The 25,955-nt window shown below is 35.7% G+C and overlaps 2 protein-coding genes across 2 annotated transcripts in view; one reads left to right on the forward strand and one right to left on the reverse strand.

Moving 5' to 3' along the window:
* FBXL13 (F-box and leucine rich repeat protein 13) overlaps positions 1 to 24,247 on the reverse strand; it is a gene marked incomplete at both ends in the record, with an annotated part of 57,777 nt that extends 33,530 nt beyond the window's left edge. Inside the window, 4 exon segments of the mRNA XM_084206489.1 lie at positions 622 to 733; positions 737 to 752; positions 22,468 to 22,524; positions 24,177 to 24,247. Of these exon segments, the coding sequence (XP_084062615.1) occupies positions 622 to 733; positions 737 to 752; positions 22,468 to 22,524; positions 24,177 to 24,247 (256 nt within the window).
* Positions 8,025 to 14,035, forward strand: LRRC17 (leucine rich repeat containing 17; the record flags this gene model as incomplete). Its single annotated transcript, XM_084205408.1, has 3 exons — positions 8,025 to 8,781; positions 12,246 to 12,401; positions 13,632 to 14,035. 3 exons carry the CDS (start codon positions 8,025 to 8,027, stop codon positions 14,033 to 14,035), a joined length of 1,317 nt encoding a protein of 438 aa, XP_084061534.1.
* Positions 24,248 to 25,955: the final 1,708 nt, after the last annotated feature.

Here is a 25,955-nt window from a genome sequence, read left to right on the forward strand (position 1 = left end):
ATTGCTTTTGGAATGTATTTCAAAATACAGTATATATTTGAAAGTTTCTAAAATAGTACTTCATTGTAAAACCTTTGTTTTCTTTACAAGTTTAGCAGGATACTAAAGTAATCCAAAACATAACTATTTTTAGATTGCACTTACAAATATGACTTCAATTTATATATTAAACCAATGTAAAGCTGCAACAAAAGTTCACTTTTTAATTAACTTCCTTCTCAGGAAATCAACTGTAAATTTGTATTTTTTTCTAGCACAGGGCGGCTTTTATTTTTTTTTTTTTTTTGATATCTTAGTAAAAACTGCATTTTTAAAGCTCCAGATACAAACCCCCAACTAATCATGACATAAAATTAGTCTATTTATGGCTACAAAAAGCAAGCCTTGTTCTCATTATGCAGTAAGTACTAGCTGTTTATAGATGTGACAGTTTGCTGGAAGTGATCCAAACCTATAGTGCTATTATTCCTGAGTAAAACTTAAACAGCTGTAGCCGTGTAATTCAAAACCCTGGAAGGCTGCTGCAGTGCTTGCTCAACCTCAGTATACCATGAATGCAGGATGCTGCCAGTCATATAAAGGATCCTCTGCTTCACATTATGAAAGAAAGACGTGAGCTACAAATCTGAATGCAACCTGGAATTTCCAAACAGATGATCTTGTGACAGCCTTTGCAGGAGTCCAGGTATGGTAAACCTCTGTCTGTGAATTTTCTGCAGTGAGCCAAACTTATTTACTGTAAACTGGGGAAGCTTTGCAAAAAAATCCACAAAAACCAACAGAGTAGCTTGTTACAAGGGCATGATACAGAATCAAAAGAACATAAAATGTCATAGTTAAAGTTTTCTGAAAATTACTGTAAAGAAAAGATGTTCAATATGAAATAGAATTATCTACTTGCTGAAGTTTGAAAGCCCATTTCTTCTGCTGCAGTTTTTTCTCTGCTCTTGTATTGCAAATTGGTGGGGAATAGCACTATCATGCAAGATATTTCACCATAGGAATCCAGTAACATTGTAAAATTATCTGAAGCAACTGCAAAAGCTGTTGAAACTTTGTGCATACTTTGCAAGTATGACTTTTCAGTGTAAGTTTGTTGGACTGCTTTTGCAATTGATTTTACAAGCAGTGCCTGCTGGAAATGAAAACCAGATCTCTATCAAAAGATACTAAAAGCAGAAATGTGTAGTTAAAACTTCTCAAGTAGTTTGATTATTTAGAAGAGTACTATTAAAAGAATCTGAAAAATTGAAAGAGTTGCAAAAATTGAAAGAGTTACAAAAGTGAGTCATGTAGTTTTAGGTTTTGATCAGCTCTTTTGGAAAATATTTCTTTATACAAAACATTAGTTAAGAGAAAGCAAATTGTCTAAGTGGAAAATGTTAATCAACAACACTGTAAAATCAAGAATCTATAGTCTGAAATTACTTTAATTTCCAGCTGCAGGTTTATATCATACTGAAAACTATTCATTTGACTGAATGACATTCCTAACTGGAAAAAATAACAATTACCACAAGCACCACAAATGAAAGCGTACAGAAAATCAAAACCTAGAATTAGGACCTTCTGCTCTGGTAGACATTTAGTCGTAGTCATGCAGTTCTGCAAGTCAGCAAAATGAGGCATTTTGAAGAAGATGGGAACTCCCACTGAGGAGCTGACTGCCTAAGGAGTGGCACACTGACTTTTGGAATCAACTTTATGCTTTCAATATAGAGTGGGAATTGACTTTACTTTTGGAATTGACTTTATGCTTTCAATACATGCTGAGCACAAATGCAAAGAGGAAGTGTAAAAAGAATCCTTTTGTAAAAAAAAAAAAAACAAAAATATTAAGAAAGTAAATACAAGATTACATTTCATGAAAAAACACCCAACAATGTGCATTAGAACCAGATATTAGAATATAAAGACCTGTTATTTGTGGTGCCTTTTTTTTGAAATGGAAATGTTTACTTCATATTAAGTACAAAAATAAAAGTATCCTTCTTTGTAGAAGGTGGAGCTATTTTGCATTTTAGTGTGATATCCCACAGAAATGAGTGGAGAAAAAGAAAACTTGGAGAAGTATACTTCCAAATATATCTGATAAAATAGTTAATAAACTGAGAGACTGAGGTGAATACTCTGGTAGCTTTGAGTCTTTTTATTGTATATGTGTCTGCAAGGCTGCCCAGTTTAAGATACAGGTAAGCCTTTCTTACTGCATTTTGAAGACTGTGATCAAAACCTCACAATAACTTTGAAGAGATACTGACTTCCTTTATTAGTCATATGACCAATTTTTAATGATCTGAGAATTTTAACACATGCCTTCTTTTCCCACTTTTAAAGTGACATCTTCCTTAAACTTGAGGAGCACACAGACTACCTAAAATTCTTGTTTTGTGTTACAGCTAAATTCTGCAGGAATTCTGTTATACAGGGTTTTCAATTAATTTTGACATTTGCAGTCTCAGGATCATTGTTTTAAGCAATCTGACAAAGTCACCTTCTGACATTTATTCCTGATGGACAGTGTTCATGTCTACCATATGTAACAGAAGTTTTCAGAGGGAAATTTTAACTGACTATTTCTGTTGTGCAATGTGGAGGCTAAAATGCTTGTATGGAATAGTATGGGAGAATAAAAAATTCCCTTCACTAGCTCATTGTTCCAATAAAGGATGTCTGATACACCACAGCAAACTTCACATGCAGCCTGATGAAATGCAATACTGCCACCTCTAAGCACTTTGTGTTAGTTACCACAGAACACAGAATCTGTGCTGAGCTAATGCTTTTAGGATTGCCATGTGAAATGTTCATAAAATCTGTCTGCTATCAAATTCCTCACAGGACAGCAGCTTTTGTACATCCCCATAATCTCAGAAACAATGAGCTTTGCTTTTTGTCTAAAAATTATCATGGTTTTAAATCAGAAACATAATGTGTGACTGGAAAATTTCATATTAACAAGGTACAAGATAACTGCAAAAGGTCTTTTGTCAGTGGAGAATTTTTCTTTGCTATTTACACTTCAAAAAAAATATGTTCCAAACTCTAGCATATATGGAAATCTAAAAGGACAAAATATCAGCCAACATGGAAAAAACACAGATTATAATAAAAGTAATACTGATGAGATGAGTGGTGGAATTGGAGACACTAATGCAAAACTTTGCCAAAACAAATGTTTGTTATGTGAGTATATGGCATTTCAGACAAAGAAAAACAAAAATCTAAATGTATTATGCAAATGCCAAAGAAAAACATGTTTCTAAACATCATGGGGATGTTGTTGAAAGACCTCCATTTGTTTTCCTCACAGGGAAGAGAAACAACGTACATCTATTCTTAAATCCATATACATCTTTGTGCTGGCTGCTCTTGGGAACAGCTCACTTCATTTCTTCCATGGCAGCTTTTAATCCAGCAATTCCACCTGCCAGGCAGACCTTGAGTCTCTGGGGATACCTCTGAAACAGCAGTGGCAGACTTTTTAAAGACTGTTAAGTTCTCTGCCTTCAGCTCACTGAGCTTCCAAATATCAGTTTGAAATAACTCTTTCTTTTGCAGCTGTCACACAAGGCCTTGGCTCACACAATGCACCTATCCATAATCTTCTCTTTCAAAAATAATTTTTTATCAATATATTTAACTTCCAAACTTCTTGCATCATCATGAGGAACGGGGCATGCACATGAAATTTTTGGATAGCGTTTTCTTCTAAAGGTTTTGTGAAACTGTGCAATACATAAGAGAATCTAGCATATATTTTTAGATATACTAAACAGATAAAAAACCTGCTTTATAAACAAAGTCTGTGGGGCATTTATTTCATTTTGTATAGCAGACAGAATCCTACAAGTAACTCAAAATAGAGTATTTCTATTACACACGCCATTAAATTTCCTGCACGCTTAAAACAAACACAGTTTCATATTTCTTTGTAATTTACCTTGTCAATAGCTGTAGAGCTCCTTTAGTACTATCTCTATACAACAGATTCAGCCAGACTTAAACTGGCTGAATAATAAAAAAATACCCAGAAGTATATTAAAATTATATTTGCATGTATATGTATAAGGGAAAAAACCTGAGTAAGTATCTTTAAATCATCATAACAATTTCTGTACATCTCAGCCATTTTCTTTGGAAACCTCAAAGAAGAATACTGAGAGATGTGATGCTACTGTTATTACCTTGAAGTATGGTCATTGTATCATTTTAAAGGATACCTACACTATAGAGTCCTACAGAGCACAAGGAACTTATCACTTGACTGAAGGTTAGCATATGATAACACATTTTGCTAAACCAAGATTACTGTTAGCCAGTCCTGGTATCTAAAACCATTGGTGAATTTTCTCCATGAATTCTGGTATATTTCTCTAACCAGTAATAACATTTAATAGAATATAATTTACACAATGCTTCCTGTTTAGTTCTACCTTCTGGAACTTGAGTAATTATAAGGCTTCCATATTTTATTGACCTGCAGAACAGGTGTTACTCATATTGTTCCATTCTTATATAATGGGAACAAATCTCCTAGTATGATAAATGTTTCACAATAAGTGTCAATATAATGCAAAGGCAAAACTTGTACATGAAAATGTAATAGTTGAGCCTGTGTCTTTTTCCATGTGGTGATCACCTTTTCCCTATTTCAGTTATCAGGCAAAAGGACCATCCAGACAAAAGGAAATTCAATACCAGCCAATCCTAAAGGGGAAAGTTTTTGCTTTTGAAATATATTCCTGCAACAAAGGATTTGAGAGAGGAGATACATCAGTAAAAATAGGTATGTAGATAGAAGATAACCACAACCTGGAAAAGAGTGAAGGCACAGGGAGTGGTGAGAAAGCTCGGGGGAATAGTGATGAGGAAAATCTCTGAAACCTTCCATGCAAAAGCAGCATAAAGGGGTCTATAAGTGTCTGAACACAAACACTTGTAGCTTGGGAATAACCTGCAGGGACCGAAGTCCATGCACAGGCACAGAGCTGTGATTTCACTGGGCCTCCAGAGATGCACAGAGATAGCACATCTCACTGAAGGGGTGCAGTGAAAGGCTCCAGAAGATTTAGGAATGACAGCTCAGAAAGCTGAGGATGGGCTGCACTCTATGCAAAATCATGCCTGAGCTTTGCTTTGAAATGGGTGACAAGTCAACTAAAACCTTCTTTGTAAGGATTAGAAGCCAGAACTACGAGCATTGCATTGTGGTAGGGACCTGCTGCAGACTGCTCCATCTGCTTGATCAAGATGGGATGGTGGGGGAAACCTTTGGGCAGCTGAAGGAAGCTTGACTCTTGCCTATCCTGGTTACTCATGAGAGACTTTAGCCTCCCCTATATGATGCCAGAAAATATGGCTGGGCATGAACAATCCAGAAGACTTCCAGAGTATGTTGAGGACAGTTTCTTGATCCAGCTGGCTGACAAGTGTTCTAGGAAATGTGTTCTTCAAGAGGTGAAGGAATGTGAGCTTGAGTGAATGTCAGCTTGAATGAACTTGAATGGCTCTGGTTACTGCAGCCACGGAAAGGAGAAAATGAGAAGTTCAAAATCCAGACAGAAGAAAATTGGACAAACTGTAGAAGAAAAAACCCTGAACTTGTTAGTAGATTTTGGCTAGTTTAGGGATCTGTTTAACAGCATCTCACAATAGACAGCCCTGGAGGGCAAAGGGGCTCAGGAGAAGGGTTAATCTTCAAGGACAAGCTACTCCATTACTTTTTAGCCTTGGTTTTTACAGCCAAGGCCTGTCTGAAGGCTTCCCAGGTGCCTGGCTGGAGCCTGTGAGCAGAGTCTGTGAGAGTGAAGCAATAGCCATTGCAGAAGAAGTTAATGTCAGGGAGCACCTGAGGAAATGGGATGAGACAGGGTGCATCCAAGAGGAAGAAAGCTGTCTCTTGTCCTTGAGAGGCCTCACTCATTTTTGAAAGGTCATGACAGTCAGAGGAGATTCCTAATGACTGGAAGATAGGAAATGTCACTTCCATTTTCAGGAAAAGGAAGAAGGTCCAAGAAACTACAGACCAGTCAGCTCCACTTGAGTCTCTGGGAAGGTTATGTAGCAAATCCTCCGTGAAGCCCTGTCCAAGCACACGAAGGATGGAAAAGTGACAGCAAACAGCCAGCATGAGTCTATCAAGGGCAAAGCATTTCTCACTAATTTGTTGGTTTTCTATTATGAAATTACTATTTGTAATCTATTGATAAGGGGAGAAAAGCAGCCCTTGCATCACTAACTTGACTATCCTAAACCATTTTTGTTTGAAGTTCCTAAGCTGTATTTTACCTATGGTAATTTTCAAAAGCTTGTGTGTAAATATTGGTGTTTCTGGGCAGGAACACTGAATATGCACTTCACTAAAAAGTGACTACAAATGATACAAAATTTTTTTTTTATATACTTAACACTAGAAATAGCCTATAAATGCATGAATATATTAGGAAACATAATTTCTGGACAAAATAATAATGTTGTTCTTAGATTAATTTATTATAAGAAAAATTTGACTATAACATTGCCTTTTAAAGAAATTATTAATTAAAGCAAAGTCAAACGTTTTTCCATCAAGGAAGAGCAATGAAAAAACATTAAAGAAAATTAATGGAAGCAAAATAAAATTTAAAATGTTAAACTGAGAACAAAATGGACAAATACACACTGGTGATTGCATTCTTAGACACATTTCAAATTAAAACCCTTTAAAATATCAAGAAATTTAGTGAGACATTTTTAGAGCCCAAGTAGCTACTGAAGGAATAAAGGAAGTTGTAAACAATACAGGATTAAAATGTAGTGTTGACAACTCCAAGCTGATAATAGCAACAAAACCCTCCTCCCAGACTGGCAAAGTTTTGAAGCTTGTTTATCAAAATTAATTGAGATTGAATTTATAATTTTGCCCTGGTAGTGTAGAAAACCAGTGAGAACTTAATGGATTATTTCTGAATCCTACTAAACTCCATTTTCAAAGGACTTAACACAAGTCTCTACTTTTTATCAGGAAGATTTGTAACTTAAATAGCCACAGCAATTGAAAAAAATCTTTCTTCTTGGTACAAATTAGAGTTTGTAGAAAGAGTTTGTAGTTCTTATATTTAATCCCTGGCATTTACAGATATTGAAGTCTTGCAAATTTTTCAATTCACCTAAAAGATCCAAAATGAAGCAACAAACTCCAAGCTCAAAACAAAATTAAAAACAAAACAAAAAACCAAAGAAACCCAACAACCAAAAAAAAAACCCCAAAACCAAACCCAACCAAGCCAAAAAACTCTCATATTAAAGGTGAACAGTTCAAATTCTCAGTGTATGACATAAATGTAAGAATTCCTCATACAGGTTCAATCTATCTGGGCCAATATCCTGAGCCACGGTCACAGCAAATTACTGAGATGAAAGCACAAAACCCCAAAAACTGGGGTAAACAATCCTGAGAAAATGACTGGAAAACAAGCCCACCCTTGAGCATAAACTAAAACTGGGAGTCTGGTGGGCACTGGATGGCTTTCTCTGGTCTGGCCCTGTACATATTCCAGTTGTTCAGCACTCAGGAATTTGGAAATGACCAGCTTCAAACTCCTTGTTTGAGCTCATCTTCCAAGATTAACTTGAATACAAAAAGGTCCACCCTGATGCTGTTTCCTGAACACATGAGAATCTCCTGACAAAGATCAGTGAGAAATTGGTCCATATATTTCCTGATTTTTAACCATAATGAAAAACAATAGACCAGAGTCAGTAAAAGCAAACAAACAAAAAGAGATGGGACACTAAATCTTTAAACAATTTGTGAAGTTCCAAGTAATGTGATGATCGAGTACTTGACTGCATATTGTATACAATCCTCCTTGGAAATGCCCATTTCATCTGTTCTAATGTTTTGCTTTTCTTCCAACACAGGGATCCCACACAACCCCAGCTGTGCCTCCTCAGATCTGTACAACACTGATTCGGACTATCCAAAAATTTCAAGTGTTCCAGCTGTCACAGAAAAGAACTGGGGCCAGCTGAATGTCAGGATGCAAGTAGTTATTATTATATTACTAGTTCTTCTTTGTAATGCATCTGACTGTAGGAGGACAAGGAGTAGGAGTTTGAGAAACAATGAAAGGGAAAACATCTTAAGGAGAGCATCCAGCACTGTTAAGCGCAATGCCCAAGGCCTAACATGTGATATTTACACTTATCTTCATGAGAAATACTTAGACTGTCAGGAAAGAAAATTGGTTTTTGTGGCACCTGATTGGCCAGAGGATATAAAACACATGTTGCTAGCAAGAAACAGAATTCGTAAATTAAAGAATAATATGTTTTCTAAGTATAAAGTACTGAAAAGTCTGGATTTACAGCAGAATGACATATCAAAAATTGAGAGCGAGGCATTTTATGGTTTGGATAAACTTACCACACTCTTACTTCAGCATAACCAAATTAAGATTTTATCTGAGGAGATTTTTATTTATACACCCAGTCTAAACTACCTTCGTCTCTATGACAATCCCTGGCATTGCAGCTGTGAGCTAGAAACTCTTGTTACAATGCTACAGGTTCCAACAAACAGGAATTTGGGAAATTATGCCAAATGTGTGCACCCAGTAGAACTGAAAAATCAGAAGTTAAAGCAGATAAAAGTTGATCAGCTTTGTAGTGAAGAGGACAGGCAGGATCCCAAAAACATAAAACGGGAGAAGCCTGAACCTGCCAAACCAGAATTTGATTCCTCTTTGTGCCACATGTATGTGTTTCCTGTGACAACTCTGAACTGCAGAAGAAAAGGTTTGTATCTGTCATTATAACTGAATGAATGATTTTAATATTCCATTTAGTTAATCCTTTCCACATTTATTTGCACATTATTTACTGGAAATGAGCTTAGTATAGTACTAGCTTTACTTACACTGAAATTGGTAATTGCTTTTCTCTTGTATCTATCAGCAATAAGTAGGAATTCTTCCTGCATTTTCCCTCTGCTCTGCAGCCCAAATTCCACAGATATTCCTTAGTGCTGTAATGTATCTAACAGAAATCAACTAGAATGAAACTAAGCACATTACTTAAGTTACTAGTCTGATTGTACAACTATAAACATCAGTCAGATTACAGCAATTCTGAAACTGTTGAACTGATACAGAAAAGCACAGAGTGTCTTTTCTTCCTTCCATTGTACAAACACAAAGACAGCAATAACTTTGACAGAAGTGAGCTCTGAAGCACAACTGGAGCAGCCAGCTGTGTTTTCAATGCCCAGAGGAACCTGACTGCAAAGGAAAGGCTTTGCATCCTCACATTTGCTGCACAAGATTTCTTCTACTAAGGGAAGAAATTGTATGGTTTTGCTCATAAAGAAATACCTCTTCTGTGCTCTTCTTCCCAGCACCCAGCAAACAATTCAAAGTTGAAGGGACTTCAAGAAATGTTTTTCAGACACTTGGATCTATTCCATCTCTAAATCTTTCTCAGGCCCCTAAGAGCCACAGTTAAGCCCTAAGGGTAAACCAGATGGGGTATATATCAACACGAAAATGCACATTTATTTGTCCTTTATATTTCCCATATTTTATCCCACGACAAAACAAAGCAAACAAACAAAAAAAAATTAAAGGAGAATAATTCTTAAACATAACAATTCTGAAAGAAGAAGCATTGCTTGAAGCAGCCAACATTGTGAGACCTTTTCCCCAATTTTAGCAGAGCTTAGCCTGCAGGTTTCATTCAGCTGAACTCTGCTTTAACAGCAACTTGATTTTATGTAAAAACCTCAGTGCGCCCTTACTCTTGCACCTTCATGCCAAAGAAAAGCTCAGAATTCAGTATAAGTAGATAATATCTAAATATCAAGGATTAACCATTTCAGTATTTGATTACCTGGCTTATCTACTATGTATGTCATAAAAATGGTCTGTGTTCTTTACTTTTTTTTCACCCTGTAAATTCTTTTCTTGTCTGTCTGGCTCAATTTTCTCTTTCTTTTACCATGAAGTTACTACATCTTTTAATTAATGCTTTATGCTGCTTTTATCATTTTTAATATTCACCTACCTTAGCTTTCCTTGTAGATAAGATCTTAGTTATTAGATTATAGATTATGATCTTAATTTTCCTTCATAGAATCTTAATTATATCACTCTTACTATCCAGTAAAATGCTATTGAACAAAGCCCAGGCATAAATTGTAATCCTAATATAAGCAAAGACTGACTTTACAGCTCTCCCCTCTTAGTGGTATCAAAGAGATGAGCTGAATACACAAATATACCCAAAAACTTCTGAGGAAAAAAATTGTACTTTTTTCTCTAAGGTCATAGAAACATTCAACATGATTTGATCTTCATGGGAGTTTCAAAGAGGTTTATGGTATTTGAAAGCATGGTTTATTGTCTTTAATATTAATTATGGAGGAATAAAGTTATTTCAACCTCTACATGAGAGTACTAAAGGAAACAGGGTCTCCCTCCTTCAGGTCAAGAACTGAGTATATCAATCCAGAACTTCCTGCATGCCTAGCACACTGTATGTTTCAATACACACACTGAGTATGTTTCAATAATTTTTGGAAGTACTAGATCTACTGTGCATATGCTTGACAGCTGGATGCAGATATCCCATGGATATTCGGTATTTCTAAACATATGGCAATCTTTTGATGAAAGCATTGTATTTAATGTCTTTGCATATGAATATTGCACAGCAGATGCACAATTTCACTGGAATTTTCATCAGAAATAGGAGTGTAATGCACACAAAATCCAGGAAAAACACAAACATTTCTCCAAATCTGTGTGGACAAGAATTCAGAATAGAAAAAAGTGCATCAGTTAACAAACCAGGAAGATGACATGACAATCTGCAATCCATTATTCCTTTACAATGGAGGGAATGGAATGACAAGCACTTGCTCTACCACTACTAAGTATGTCTAAAGAGGCAGGACAACAAGACAGGAGCTTTCAGTTACCGTCAGAAAGCTCACGAATCTTAAAAACACATTTATCCATGTGTATATTCTCTTTTTAAAAAAAAATAGTTGACTTATACCTCATCAGACCAGGGATAAGACAGACCCTGTGGTACTCCAGAATGAAATACTCTATGCCCTTGATTCTGTTTTATCAAAAAAAAAAAAAAAAAGGAATCTTAAGCAATTTGTTTGCATTTCTACAAAAAACTTGTATTTTCAAGGACAGCTGAAAAAAAAAAATCTCCTTTCTAGTACTGCCAAACTCTCCAAGTCTCTAAATTCAAGCATTATTTGCATTCATTTGGTGATAAATAGGCCCTGGAACTTTGACATCTGCAGAAGCAGGAAGCAATCCAACCACAGCAGGCTGGAATAGTTATAATATTTCAGTATTTATAATATCAAAGCTCTGCTCATAATCAGATATAAGGCAGGAAGACTCTGGTATGTTGCTTTAGTCTCAAAAATACCTGAGTCATCAGATATCTTCAGAACTTCAGAAGTACATTGACCACACAGATTCCAGCACAGATCCAGAAACTACTTGCTTTCATTCAAAGATGGTCAAGCAAGAGACACTGCTGCTTTTCTGGTTATGACAGTGCAGGATTAGAACACTCACTGAGCAAATATAATAATCCTGGAGATTAGGTTTGTTAACATTACCCTGAGAGGGTTCAAACCACAGACTGCACTTCTCAAGCATGGGCTCTTACTACTGGAGTGGGAGCTGCTCTTTCTGGAGTTCTTTTGCATGGAACACAGTAAGGATACAGACACCAATGACTACTTTGGCTACTTTGGAACTGCCAATGATAGAAGTAGGAGAGAGAAGCAGACAAAATGCCACTTTGCTGCCTGGCTGGTGTTTCATATAGTTACTCTGGTTTCTTTTCTTTAAGCAATCAAGTCCTTCACACACATTTTTTTATATTAGTATAAAATATAAATATATAGTAATATATTACTATAAAATAGGGTACAACTTACCCTATTCCTATGTGAATAGTCTAGTTCTACTAAATTAAAAATATAAACTACAGAGGTTTTACTATAAGTACTAATGAAGAGAACAATTTTCACATGAAATGTAAAGGTACAAGTAAAGAAAGAATGAAATTCAAATCTTTAAAAAACATGGTGGTGCTAGAAGAGGGAATGAAAGGGAAAGAAAACAAGAAAAATGTAGACTGACAACACTCTGTCTGGCATGCAACTGTGATACCTAAGCATTAAGAATAATCTAAAGCTGATACAAATAATGTCTTTTTCATTTTTTAAGATTTAAAGAAAGTTCCGGGTAACATACCTCCAGATATAGCTAAACTTGATTTGTCCAACAACAAAATTAGACAGCTACGAGCCAAGGAGTTTGAAGATGTCAGTGAACTGAAGATATTAAATCTAAACAGTAATGGAATAGCATACATTGATCCTGGTAAGAATAATTTTAAATACTCATTAAAAATTATTTTTCTTTTATTAAATACTGTCTCTATCAGATATAAACTGGAGGGGGGGGAGGATTTAAAAATCTAGAAGTTGGTGCAAATTTTATCTTTTGTATGTTTCAATTCATAGAGTAAAGGTTTGCACTGAAATATACTCATCATGAAAATCAATAGAGAAGGACACATTTCAGTTGCCCTTTCTTACCAAGTGCAAAAGGTAATTCTGGAACCTGAAGGTTAACAGTTTTCCAAAATTCTGAGTAGTTGAATGATTTTTAAATATCTTTGCCACATCTAAGAAAACACTACATATAAGGAGGCTACTTTTCAATTTTATTGTATGATAAAATAACAGACAAACCTAAAGGATGTAAACACTTTTTGGTTAAAAATCACTACATAGAATTGCTTTTAAGTAATACTTTATTAGAACTCAAGTGCCCTTATTGGCAATTTGCTTATAGCCTATGTTCATTTGGATTCAATTACAAAAGCAGAGATAAACTGGGTGAGAGAAAGAGAGAGAAAATGCATCAAGAAAAAGAGCCTTATCTAGTACCATCTTAGCAATTAAACAGCCTCAGAAAGTGTTACTGTCAGTAAAATGGTACCTGTGAGGTTTAACATTACACAGTTGATTTATTTAAATTAAGACTTCTGTTACTAAATGAAACAGTGTCCTTGCAAAAAGTAAGAACTTCTCTCTGAAATGTAACTCACAAGCATTATTATGAAGCTCCATGTTTACTGCATTCCAAATCTTAAAACATTAATTTGATTTGTTTGTGAGGCACACAAACACCCATACACACACACAAACCTGTGGCCCTGCACATTGTCTGATAATAAGTTTCCATATTCCTACTTCTGTATCATGACAATAACAGTAGGATACCATGAGCAAGTCAGGCATTCATTCACCTCCACTGTCTCTATTCTACACTCAGGCAGACTCATGAAGTGTTTTATAGCTTTGCCAGCACTGCAAATTTCCCCTAATATTTCACTTCTGAAGGCATGTGCCATATTTTAAAATTCAGTGTTTGAGAAATCCTTTTATAGCCTCTAGCCAAAATAAAACCAAAAAACACAGTAGCTGAAAAATTATAAAAATGTTTTTTCCCTTCTAGATATGAATGTTTTTCCTGTCACATATATGAATGGTTTTTTCTAAGTTAACTTTATAAGGTACCAATAACTATTTTTCTATTGATTAGCTGCTTTCTCAGGCCTCAATAACTTAGAGGAGCTGGATCTTTCAAACAACAGCTTGCAGAATTTTGAATATGGAGTACTGGAAGATCTTTACTTTCTGAAAATACTGTGGCTGAGAGAGAATCCTTGGAGATGTGATTACAACATACATTATCTTTTCTACTGGCTGAAGCACCACTACAACGTTCACTACAATGGCCTAGAATGCAAGATGCCTGAGGAATACAAAGGATGGTCTGTTGGAAAATATGTTCGAAGTTATTATGAGGAATGCCCAAAAGACAAGCTTCCTGTTTATCCAGAAACTTTTGATCTGGACAAAGACGATGAGGAATGGGAACGACACAAAGAGCAAACAGTTCAGACAGTAAAGAAGCATGGTGTAATTGTCACTGTGATAGGTTAATAAGGGAACCCTTTCCCTCAGTAGGTTTAAATATCTGATACTTTGAGAAAGAAAAACTTGCTGTTTACATTTGTTCTAATCATTCTGTTGGTTTGTAGGACTATCTGCCTACAAAGATGTCTGTATTTTGCTAATAATAACTACAGAATGACATTAGTTCAACAGCATCCTTCATCTAGTAATTGTTTTTGACAATTTGTTCTGGACACTCTTGTGAAATACTTTGGCAAATATTTGAAACTATACAGAAAAAATCGATAGACATAAATGTTCATAATATGGTGGAAAGAAGCTGTATGTATGAACACAGTTTATGTTCACGCAGAAATAACTGCAGGATTGTGACCAAGACCCATTTTCCTTGAATGTATTGACAGTTCTTTGTATCTATCAGTTTCCTGAAATATTCCCAGAAAACGTTTCTAAGATTTTTATATCGACTTCCTGTTTTTTTATTGTAGACCAAAAAAACCAAACTTAAGACCAACCTTAAATACAATTCTAGAAAAAGAGGAACAGCAGTTGTTATACTAATTAGGATTCAAACACAGAAGGTGGGTTTCACTTGCTGATTTCCCAGTGTTCCTTCTCAGTCTTGAATGAATAACTGAGCCTCTGCCTCTTCCATACCTGCGGTGCCTTGAAACAATAATTAGCCAAGACATGGTTGCTTCCCAAGATCCAGGTCCACATACTCATAATTGCCTTGTTTGGTTTTTGAGGCAAGCAGAGCTGAAATCTTTCTAGGAAGAATTTTAGGTTGTTGTTGTATCAGTTTGACCCAGATTACGTGCCATCACTTCCAGATGACGAAGACCACGTGAAGGATGCTGTGGTCTGCATCCAGCATATCAGTGCCCACCCAAACTGAAGGTAAGGATGCTTTTGAAAGCTCAGAAGTGTGGGACATTCTCTAAGTTGACTCTTTCAGCTCACTTGTAAAATGCATGTTACAGCACCTCCTTGTCAAACAACTATCTATGTGAATACACATTGATTAAAACCTATGATCATTCTAACACTACAGTAACAGGGCAGTACAAATGCCTCAGCTAAATAGATGAGATCTCTAAAGATAAAATTCCTAGCTGTACAATATACTTAGATCACTAAGAAATGTGTACGCGCAGAGTAGAAATTCAGGGCCAAAACTTAAAATTTCTCTTGACTATCATGGAAGAAGTTCTGGGAGACTCCATGGAGAAACTTTCCTCCTTTAAAGATTTTGAGACAATTATGGTGTTTTTGCATTCGTCTGGTGCTTTAACCATGAATCCCAAAGTTGGCTCATTTTGTTCTACAAGACAAAGCACTCAGTGCTTTAGTGCTAACATGAAATAAAAGAACAACATAAAGGAAAAAATCAGGAGATGTTAAGGGTGGTAGGAATGCCAAAGAATCTCAAAGCAAACACATCTCATTATTATTTGCATTCTATTAGGTCCTCCATTATTCAGATATGAATTTATTTAATGGTGTTTGCTGACAAACTGGGTGTTTAACCATTTCTTCCACAATATCCTTCAAAAACTTTATAGCAAAAATACAACAGTATCTGACTCATCCCTGTTCCTGGAAATATCTTATGAATTATCTTCACTGTTAAAGGTTAATCCTGATAAGACAGAACAGAGAAGAAAATCCCATTTGCCAGTAACATTCACTAAATAGGGCATATTCTGGAAACTTGAAAGTGCTGAAAGTAAAAAAAAAAATCTGCCACAAATAGTAGCAAGTAAGTAATGTTGTCCTCCTCCTCTCAAATTCTGGAGAATTATCTCAATACAGAACCACTGGGTATGATTGAAAAGGACAGGCAATAAAACCGCAGCAGAACATCTGTTATTGGCAGCACAGCCAATGGTGAAAATCTGAGTAGGAAAATATGCATTTATAGACCAAGTGATGTTAATTTCTGCAAAGAGTCAGTGCTGGGAAAAAACACTAGCTTGAGGCAGGCTAAGTCTGGGTAGAAAAGGCAATCGTGGAGAAGAATTTAAGAAAAAAGAAAAATATAAGACAAGATATGTGTGAGAGATCCCTGATCTCTCAGGTCAGTAAAAAGTACCAGTTGAAAAAGCAGTGGGATAAGACTGAAGACCACATGGAGTGGCCTAATTGCTCTTGTTCTAAGGCCCTGGGGATTCCCAAAGAGACACCCCCGCTGAGGATGTGGCAGAATAGACAATAATAATTGCAGTAATTGCAACTACAAATAATGTAAGAACACAATAATAGAAATAGGAGGTTGGGGCAAGGATAATATAGGTTAGCATGATCCCCTGACAATGACTTATACTGTTTGAGAAAAGACTCTATGAACAGAAAAAGCATACAGGAGTTATGATGGTAGTGCAGAAGGAGGCAGCACAAGAAAAAAGAAAATAAGATATCTAATAAACATACATATAGGGGAAATGACTAACAACTGATAAAAACTTCAGCATTACAGGGTAAAGTGCCATTTCTCTGAGCTTCTCAAAAATGTACTGTAAAGTACAACCTCCATCAAACCCCATAGCCACAAAACACAATTTAATCCTGACATCTCTATGTTTCTGTATTGTTTAATCAAAAAGGTCCCAGAAGAGCTTCCATATCTAAAAGAAAATCATGAGCCTTCCTCTTCTTTTATATGCTCTTTAGGTCTCTTCTTTCAGTAACTTCTCTCTTGATTTCCCTTCTTTCTCTGTCCATAGGCAGGAATTAATTGCATGATACAATTGCATGAAGACAATTGCCTTGTCTTCCTGACATGCAGTGCAGTGTCCTTAGGAGTGCCTTAAAGGATGAACTACAGTCCTCAACAGAGGCAGTGCCCCTCTCTCTACACAGCCACGTGAAACACAGAGAAGATAATTTTGTGCCATGTTTTCCATGACAGAATAGAGGAAAAATAGATATGTCTGTCAATACTGGAAATAAAACACTTCAAAAGCTTCTGAGGAAATTTTCGCTCCTGCACTATGAATACTAATGGCAGCATTTAAAGGCAGTTCCCATCACACATGGAAGACAAATGATTCTCCAGGATCACTGAGTAGGTGGAGGACTACCACAAACAGCTGAGCCATAACCCATGCATCTCATACACTCATATTCTCTGGCACAGTAACACACTGATTTGCCAAAGACAGTCTGAGCTGGAATCATATTAACATTCACAAGCAGATATTAGACAAAGACTACTATTTCATGAAAGCACCACAGGCCAAAATAAAGAGTACACAAAGCCAATTCTTTAAAATTGCAGATATTTAATTTATTAAGAAAACCCCACAAACATGTTTAGTAAGAAAAACAGACCTAACCCACAGTTAAAATAATTGCTTTTTTAACATTAACAATAAAGGCATGTTGCCAAAATCTGTGTAATCTTGGATTTATTTGGAAAGATGAGGTCAGAGCTGTAGCTTGGATAATTTCGAATGGAAAGGTAGCCTATAACTGAACAGACAGCTCAACTCAGTTTGTTAGCTGAAAAAATGTCAAAGGAAAAGAATCTCAATATGATTTTCAATCTCTAAAAGAAAATAGATAGTTTTGCAGCAACATTAAACCATCCACAAATACGTAAAAAGAATGGCACAAGTAGGCAATATAATCAATATAGCTAGCCAGTGAGTTTCAACATAAAAACATATGTAGTTAATCTAAATATCAATAGCATACTGATTAAAATGCATTTCATGCTTAAAAAAACCTATTGTGTATCTTCAAAGCTGGAAGAAACAGCTTTAAAATCAATGTTTTCTAAAAGCCCCTTTAGACTGTCATGTATGATTCATAACAACTAGTTTAAAATAGCACTCAGTAGATGTAAATAGACAAAATGTTTGATTTTGAGCCTACAGAAAACATTAATTATCTACAAAAATGGAAAATGTAAGATTTGTAGAGACAAGAATTGAATTTAGTAAGATAAATGAAAATGGATGACAATCAACACTCCAACAGATATAATCAACACTAGATATGAATCAGTTAAATAATGTGACAGTGAAGGCCATTTGTACACAAAATGTAATTCTATCACAACCATTTTTTACTTTTTTTTTAGCTCTAGACACAAGAAACCTTATGATGATTTTAGTTTTGTACCCAAATACATTAGGAAAGCAATCATAGAAGGATTTAACATTTTTAAGTACAACACCCATAAAGGAGGTGATGTGGCTGTGTATGGTTTATTTTGCCTTGCTTTCTTTATTAGGTCCCAAAATTCATTATGATGCTGGATTAAATTCTGTCACTAAACAATTTGCATTCTGGTATCATTGAGAATGTTATTTTATCCTGTGATATAAAAGCCAAAACCATGACCAAAATCCTTTTTTTTTCCTTAGCCAGCTTTTCTTTTTCATCACCAATCTAGAGACAAAATTGTTCTCACCTATAACTAGTCATTTTCTAAAGCAAAAGAAATCAGTCAAATTGCTATAAGCTGCATCAACAATTTCAATAACGTATTATCCAATTAAATAATAAATGCATTATAGTCTCAAAATATAAAACCCCCACTTTTTATTTTGAAAATAAAAACATTTTCATTTTCTTTTTATGCATTTGAATTCAGTTAAAGTGTAGGCTAGAAAAGAGTCAATCAGTAACATTCTCCTGCTTCAGAAATACTGTGCCAGGAATCAAAAATGTTTGGGATCTTGCCTAGTTTTTCTTCTCATGAAAACACTTCCAAGATGTTTTCAGACTCTTCATGATAAAATAGATGAGTAACAGTTGGGATGCAGGTGATTCCTTACAAATCAAGTACTCTTTCACACTAGGACTAAACCTCTCACACTGATCACAAAGGTTTTTAGCTTTCCTGCCCACTTCTCTGCTTAGTGGAGCATACAACCATAGTGAGAAAAATATTACTGACCTGAAACTATTGCAAAATGCTGTCACAAAGGGAATTAACCTCCAAACCCTCAGTCACATGTACTTACATGCACAGAATGAGGAAGGACTAAGATGCTTTTTTACATCTAGAAGGACCTTGATTTGGCAATAGAATCAAGTACTGAGTATTTGTGAACACCACATTAATGTAGGACCACGGTTAGTTTTTGGGGTTTTTTTAGCTTGTTTGTTGTTGTTGTTGTTGTTGTTTGGTTTGGGGTTTTATTTTGTCAGTGAGACTCTTGTTGGAGGTCAGTAGCTAACAGTATAGCCCAGGGGTCAGTATTGGGGCGAGTCCTGTTTAACATCTTCATCAATGACCTGGACAATGAGACAGAGAGTACTCTCAGCAGGGCTGCAGAAGACGCTGAACTGGGAGCAGTGTCTGATACACCAGAGGGTCATTCAGGGTCCCTCTGCCATCCAGAGGGACCTTGACAGGCGGGAGAAAGGGGTTGACAGGAACCTTTGAAGTTCAGGAAATGCAAAATCTGGCATCTGGGAAGGGACAACTCAAGGCACCAGAACTTTAGGGGCAGCCCAGCTTGAAAACATGCTGTCAGAACAGGACCTGCAGGTCCTGCTAAACACCGGGTAAAACCTGAGCCTGTGATGTGCCCTTGCCAAAAGAAGATGGGTGGTATCCTGGGCTGCATTAGGAGTGCTGCCAAGAGGTCCAGAGAGATGATTTTTCCCTTCAGCACAAGTGAGGCCATACCTGGAGTACTGTCCAGTTCTGGGCTTCCCAGTACACGAGACATGGACACACTGGAGAAAGTCCAACAACGGGCAAAAAGATGGCTAAGGAATTGGAGCATACTCCCTGTTAGTAAGGCTGAGAACTGATTTGGAGAAGGCCCATGGGGCTCCTAGCAAGGCAGCATTTACTGATAGCTTAAAGCTAGGCTAGTGAAAAGAATAGCAGCCTCAAAGATTCTAACACAACACACATGGATGTCACTTCTGCATAATATTTTCTACATGTTTATATGCTAAAATGTTGCATACCCACAACCATTTGCAGTACTGAATTACGCCATCTGAAACATCTCATATGCAACACTTAAAATCTGCGATTCTAGCATGCAGAAGAAACCAGAAAGGAACACAGTTAATAACATCCTTCATCACTTTTCCTAAAGCAACTTTTATATCAGCAAAACTTCATGCTTGTAATGTAATTACTTTTATAACTGCACAATAATACACTAATGGCAGCAGTTTAAACTTGATATGGTAATTGGCTGATAACAAAAATTAAAAAAACACTTTCTAATTTTATCCCAAATCCTGTCACTGAAGATAATTTTTTCTTAAACATTTCCAAAGAACTTTGCATTTAAGATATGTAAGTTAATAGTAAGATATCAGAATGAAAACACAGCAAAGATGCCACTTTGGTTTATATAAGGGTATTTCCATATTAGCAACACAACTTTCCATAAACTATAAATTTATTAGATAGAAATGGAAAAATCAGTAGGAAAATTACTGATAATGTGTCTTTTCCCACCAGCATTTAATTTCTTTGGTAATACAATTCAGGTAATTTGCCTGCTTCTCAAAGTATGTTCAACAAGCTGTCTTCTTTACTTCTTCCAGATTTTCTGGCTTTGTGTTTTTACCATAGAATTTTTGGAACTTCCTATAGCCACGTTCATTTTAAAGAATTTTAGCTGATTCAGAATGTAGTTGGGGTTTACAAAGGTTTTTCAAGGTATAAAAATGTGTAGGCCTTTTTGATAGCAAATTCTTCTTGTGCATTTTTTCAAAGACCTGCATCCATGATAAATATAGCTGGATCCATCATGGGCTTCTGTAACCAAAAGTCTGTTTAATTTGGACATGTGGATGACTTCCTAAACTTCAAAACTCTACCTAATTTAAAATTCAGTATCAAGACCACAGCAACCACCTTTAAAACACAGCAATCATTTTCTGTCAATAAGTCAACATCAGGGTACTGTGGTACCACTGACCTTTTTCAGGAAACTGTCATTTACCAACCAAATGGTTTACATCTGGCCCTGGTCCAGCCATAAGTAAAAACTCACAATTTTGTTTGGCATAGGAGCAGAACAGAAAGCTTCAATAAATGATAGTGTGCTAATAATTATATTTACTAAATAGCCTGTAATTTTGAAATGATCCATCACCAAACATAATCTACAGTGCCAGAGACAATAAAGGCCACTAATCATAAGTTCCAGAACTTTGAAAAGTCCAGGCATGCTTTATTTTCCACAGTCTGTGAATGCTCAGAGCAAACACATATTTGGCCTGGAGGAGACAACACCCAATAATGATCTCCTGTTGAAGGAGACTGTATCTACATTCTGGATCCACAAAAAAGAGAACATGAGGATTCACAGAGGGACAAAGGAAGAGAGGAAGAGCTCTGCCTTTCTGCAGCAAATGGTCAGGCACTCAGCCAGAGCAAACCTCTGCTCTGTCTTCTAAAGAGAAGAGCTCTTTCTGCATTTCCCATACTGAATAAAATAGTGACAGCTCAAGAAAAAGAAATCACACAGGTGACAACCACACAGATTTGCAATTCCCTCTGGATCAAGGGAGCTGCAACCTTTTAAATAAAAAATTGAAGCTGTTCAGTAGGCTTCCTGCTTTTCTGTAATAATTTTTGTTCCCCCTGCACTTTACACACAAATAAAGCCATTATTTTGCAGCTTGTCCCAAAGTTCCACAGCCCTAGCTCTCAGCACATGTCTCAAGGCATGCTGAATTGTACCAGAAATATGTGTTTAGGTGACTTGGTTGATCCAAAATGTCTATAAAAGTGTACACAATATAAATGTACACAATTAAAAAATGACTCAGTTATATGCATTCTAACCTAATCATGGAAGTCAAACCAACCACTGCAACTGCTATTAAGAATGGACAGAATTTGAGACTATTATTCCCTGAGAATGCCCTGATACATTCCAGAAACAGCACATCTTTAGCCAGCCTAATCTAGGCAGACTAAAATTTTAAGTATTTTAAGATACCAGTTTGTCTTCTGGCTTTCTTAATTTGATTTTCACACCATCCTCACCTCTCATCGTGCATTCCATCTAATCAAAGCTAAGACTGTGATCCCTCCTGTTTTAACCCTATCACTGCACTCTTCACCTCCCAGAAAAGCATCCCAACTCTTCCCACCCTGTACTTCTGACATGCACTCTATTTCCCTAACACCTCCCAACCAGCATCACTGCTCAGTCTTGGGAGAAGAGTACCAGCACCACCAGTCCTAGCACAGAACACTGGCACCTGTCTCTCCAGGCACTCATGACATCAAGTTGTCACAGCCCAACCAGGGGATGGCATCTTGCAAAAAGACAGCTAGATAAATTGTTGGACATTTAATTTACACAGCATAACTTCAGATTTTATATTATGTATTTTTTTGTCTTATGCAGACCAGCTACCTTATATGTCTTTTTTTCCTTGTCGGTCTGCACCCACATGTTCCACTTCTGTATAATAACCTTTAATATTTAGATATTATAATGGATCTATTGTAGAGCCATCTTCCACTGGCCTTTTTCTCATTCCTTTCCAGCAAATTATATTTTATATATCCTCTGAACTGCAAAACAGAATGAGTAATTTATTACAGTTTCTGACCTGAAGTAAAATGCACAACACTCTGCAATTTGTGGTAAAATTCAAAGCAGTTGAGCTCAATAATGTAAACTTGTGAATAGAACTGATGTTTATTATTTATAATTTAAATAAAATACACATTGATGATATTTTTCACTAGCAATTTATCCACTCATTTTAATAAAATTTCTACTTGTTTGTAATTTTCTGAAGTATTGAGCAATAAAAATTTGTTTGCTTCCACTGCCATAAAGTCCTGCTACTGTCATCTGTACTTCACTAGAGTACAGATCTGCATTTATGGGAGGACATTTGAGTGTTAATAGAAAATAATTTAAAAGTGCTAGATACATGCATTTACTTAAATGCTATTTATATTTCCTTGGCAATACAAAAAATGTAACAGAATGCAAATTCAATTTATATCTTACCAATTTTAACCTTTGGTAGAAGTCCCATTTTCCTTCCAGGCTAAGCAATAAGAAATAATTAGATTCAGAACAAAAATGTATTTCAAATGAGTCATATATTACTGATATATTAAAATTCAGTATCCCTCTGTATCTGACTTGCTGAATGAATAAGACTTTCCATGGCTACATTCATTTGCCAAAACCTCCCTCGTATCATATTCAAAAAACCAAAAGACATATTCTTGGGAGATATTATAAATGGAACATGCTCTGTCCCAGTCCAATGTATGTGATAATTAAGAAAACTCTAGGCTGAGACAAGAAAGGCATAGAAAGGCTGCAGTGAAGGAAAAATGAATAATCTTCCATGTCCCTATTGTACAAGACAATAAGATTTTTAAAAAAAGGTGGTGGGTTTGGGGTTTTTGTTTTTTGCAAGAAGAGCTCCTGTATTAGGAAAATATTTGTAGTAGAAAGGATTATGAAGTACTGGAATATACTGCCTGCTGAGATTGGTGTGTCTCCAACACCTGTGATATTTGAAATGACTAAAAACACCCTGGACAAATCTGCACCAAGGTTAACCACAGCACAGCTTGAAAACATTCACCTCCCTGCCAATCCTGTGGTTCTTAGTAAGGATTTACACCAGTGTTCCTAGCAGAGTTGTACCTCCTATATAATAAGCACTGTATGCTTTTCAAAACAAATTAACCCACCTTACCTAATTCTAAATGGAGGATCATCACATTTTGTGCACATAACAAAGAAATCAGTGGATGTGTTTATTTATTATGAGTCTCATATTTTAAAACATATCTAGGTATTATCCCCATTTTTCAAAGGAAAATCTGGATTACATAAAGCATGATCTTTCTGATCCCAAGCACAGAAAACCAAATAAAGAGCATAAGAGAATGCAGGTTGTTTACTTTCAGGCATACATGGAAATTGTCCTTTTATGCCTGGGTATACCACCATATATCTCACAAATAGAGCTGATTTAAGTGCAGAAGTGTCAGTAAAGTCAGAATTGAGGAGTTTTAACACAGAATAACATCAGAGGAAATTAATACCAAATCTAAGTTTGTAATTTCACTTTATATTGTTGTGTTAAAATGAAAACTTTTTCCTCACACAAAGGAGCAACATAAATACTTTGGTAAAAGATTTTTCCTATGATGTTCCTGAAATATGTGAAAAATACATATAATTACCCAAAATGAAGCTTCATTAAGTTTCTGCTATAAAAGTCACACAATTCTTTTGCACACAATTCTTTAGTCATCTAGTGGCAGTAGACAAAGTAGTGAGTAGTACTGTTTTATAAATGTTTTGAGCACACACAAGAAAAACATATTGTCTTTTCCATGTTGATTTTTGCAAATTAAAGGATCTAATTTGAAGTGATGAACATTCAAGTATAATTTTCTGTGTATGGTTAGAAGTACTTCACTACCAAATGACACTATTGTTTTTACACAGAGAAGTTAAAGTTAAATTAACATACAAATCAGAACTAATTTCTGTGCTTGAAGGAAAGCTCAATAACTAAAATTCAGGCTTTCATCCCTCATGTCCACTCTTTTATTAATCAGCTGTATTTAGCTATTTAGCATACTAAATATTTGAGTTACTCTTTGCTAAAATTGTTTCATGACCCATTGTTATGTCAGCCATTTACCACATTCTTCTAACTGGTATTTTAATGAACCTGTCTGAATTTCTACAAAACCAAAACTGTGTAAGACTATGGGTTAAAGATATCACTTTAAAAGAAAATATGATCCTTTGAAAGTACAAAAAGCAATAGGCCTCAGAAAATACTGGGGTTTATCTCATGCATTGCTCTTACTCCTAAGAAAATCTATGAGAGGATTTGACTGCAACAAATTTGTATTTGTATATGTGTACTGTATAAATTAAGCATTCCACTTTAGGACTGATCTGAATACTAACTGAATAGTCAGCAAAAGAGGAAACAGCTGAAATGTAATTGCTGCGAACTCAGGACAAATGTACTTACAGAAGACAAAACTGAGCACAGTTATACAGAGATAATCAGGAGAAAAATCCAGTTACACTGCATGCCAACTTACTGACTCGATTGTTAAGGATTTATTACTCACATCCCATTGAATTCTTCAATCAGAAAATTGCAGAGATTATTAAAGCGAGAACTATCACATTATTTTCTAAGATTCCAGTATAAACAAAACTAAATCCTTTTTTTTTATTCTCATGCTGTGCTGTCTTCATTTCACAGGGTGAAAGAACACACAGAGAACAGAAAAAAGGAGAAATACCTCATTTATTGTTGCAGTGCTTGAAAGACACATTCCTGGTTCATATAGGCAAATGTGCTGCGGACAGCAATGAAGTTAAAACACTTAACATCACCTCAGTTTTGATTACCACAAAAGTAAGGGTTTAATATATCAACTAAACAAAGAGGAGCTTAAAGTGGAGGCTATATTCATTAAATATTTTGCAGACAAAAAACCCACAAACAAACAAAAACCCTAACCACCCCCGAACCCATGGATATAAAAAAAAATATATTCTATGTTTTTAGACATATTGTTTTACTGTTTTTGCAATATCATATGCTATCAATATTTGCAAAAAGCAGTATTATCATTTAAGTTGCAGTCTACATAGAAGATGCTGTACCATTAGCATATTTTAAAAGTCCAAGTGCAATATTATAAACCATGTAGCACACACATACACACACACACAGAATAATTCAGTATGTATTGTAAGAAAGTATCTAATCCCTTTGCCATTATTTCTCTGAGCTTTTCTTCTAAAAATGTACGTGGATCTTCTGGATGAGCAATAAATACACCCCAGAGCAGCACTGCAAAAAGAAGCTGCAAATTAATTCCTTGTATTTACAGCAAAGTACCACGTAGTTATGAAGCTGTTAAAATAAACAAGAGTTTACCAGAATCTTTTAAAGTACTGCAAAATAGAGGCATTTTTTATCAATT

The sequence above is a fragment of the Fringilla coelebs genome (genome assembly GCF_963513975.1).
Source record: "Fringilla coelebs genome assembly, chromosome: 5".
Classification (NCBI taxonomy): Eukaryota; Metazoa; Chordata; class Aves; order Passeriformes; family Fringillidae; genus Fringilla; species Fringilla coelebs.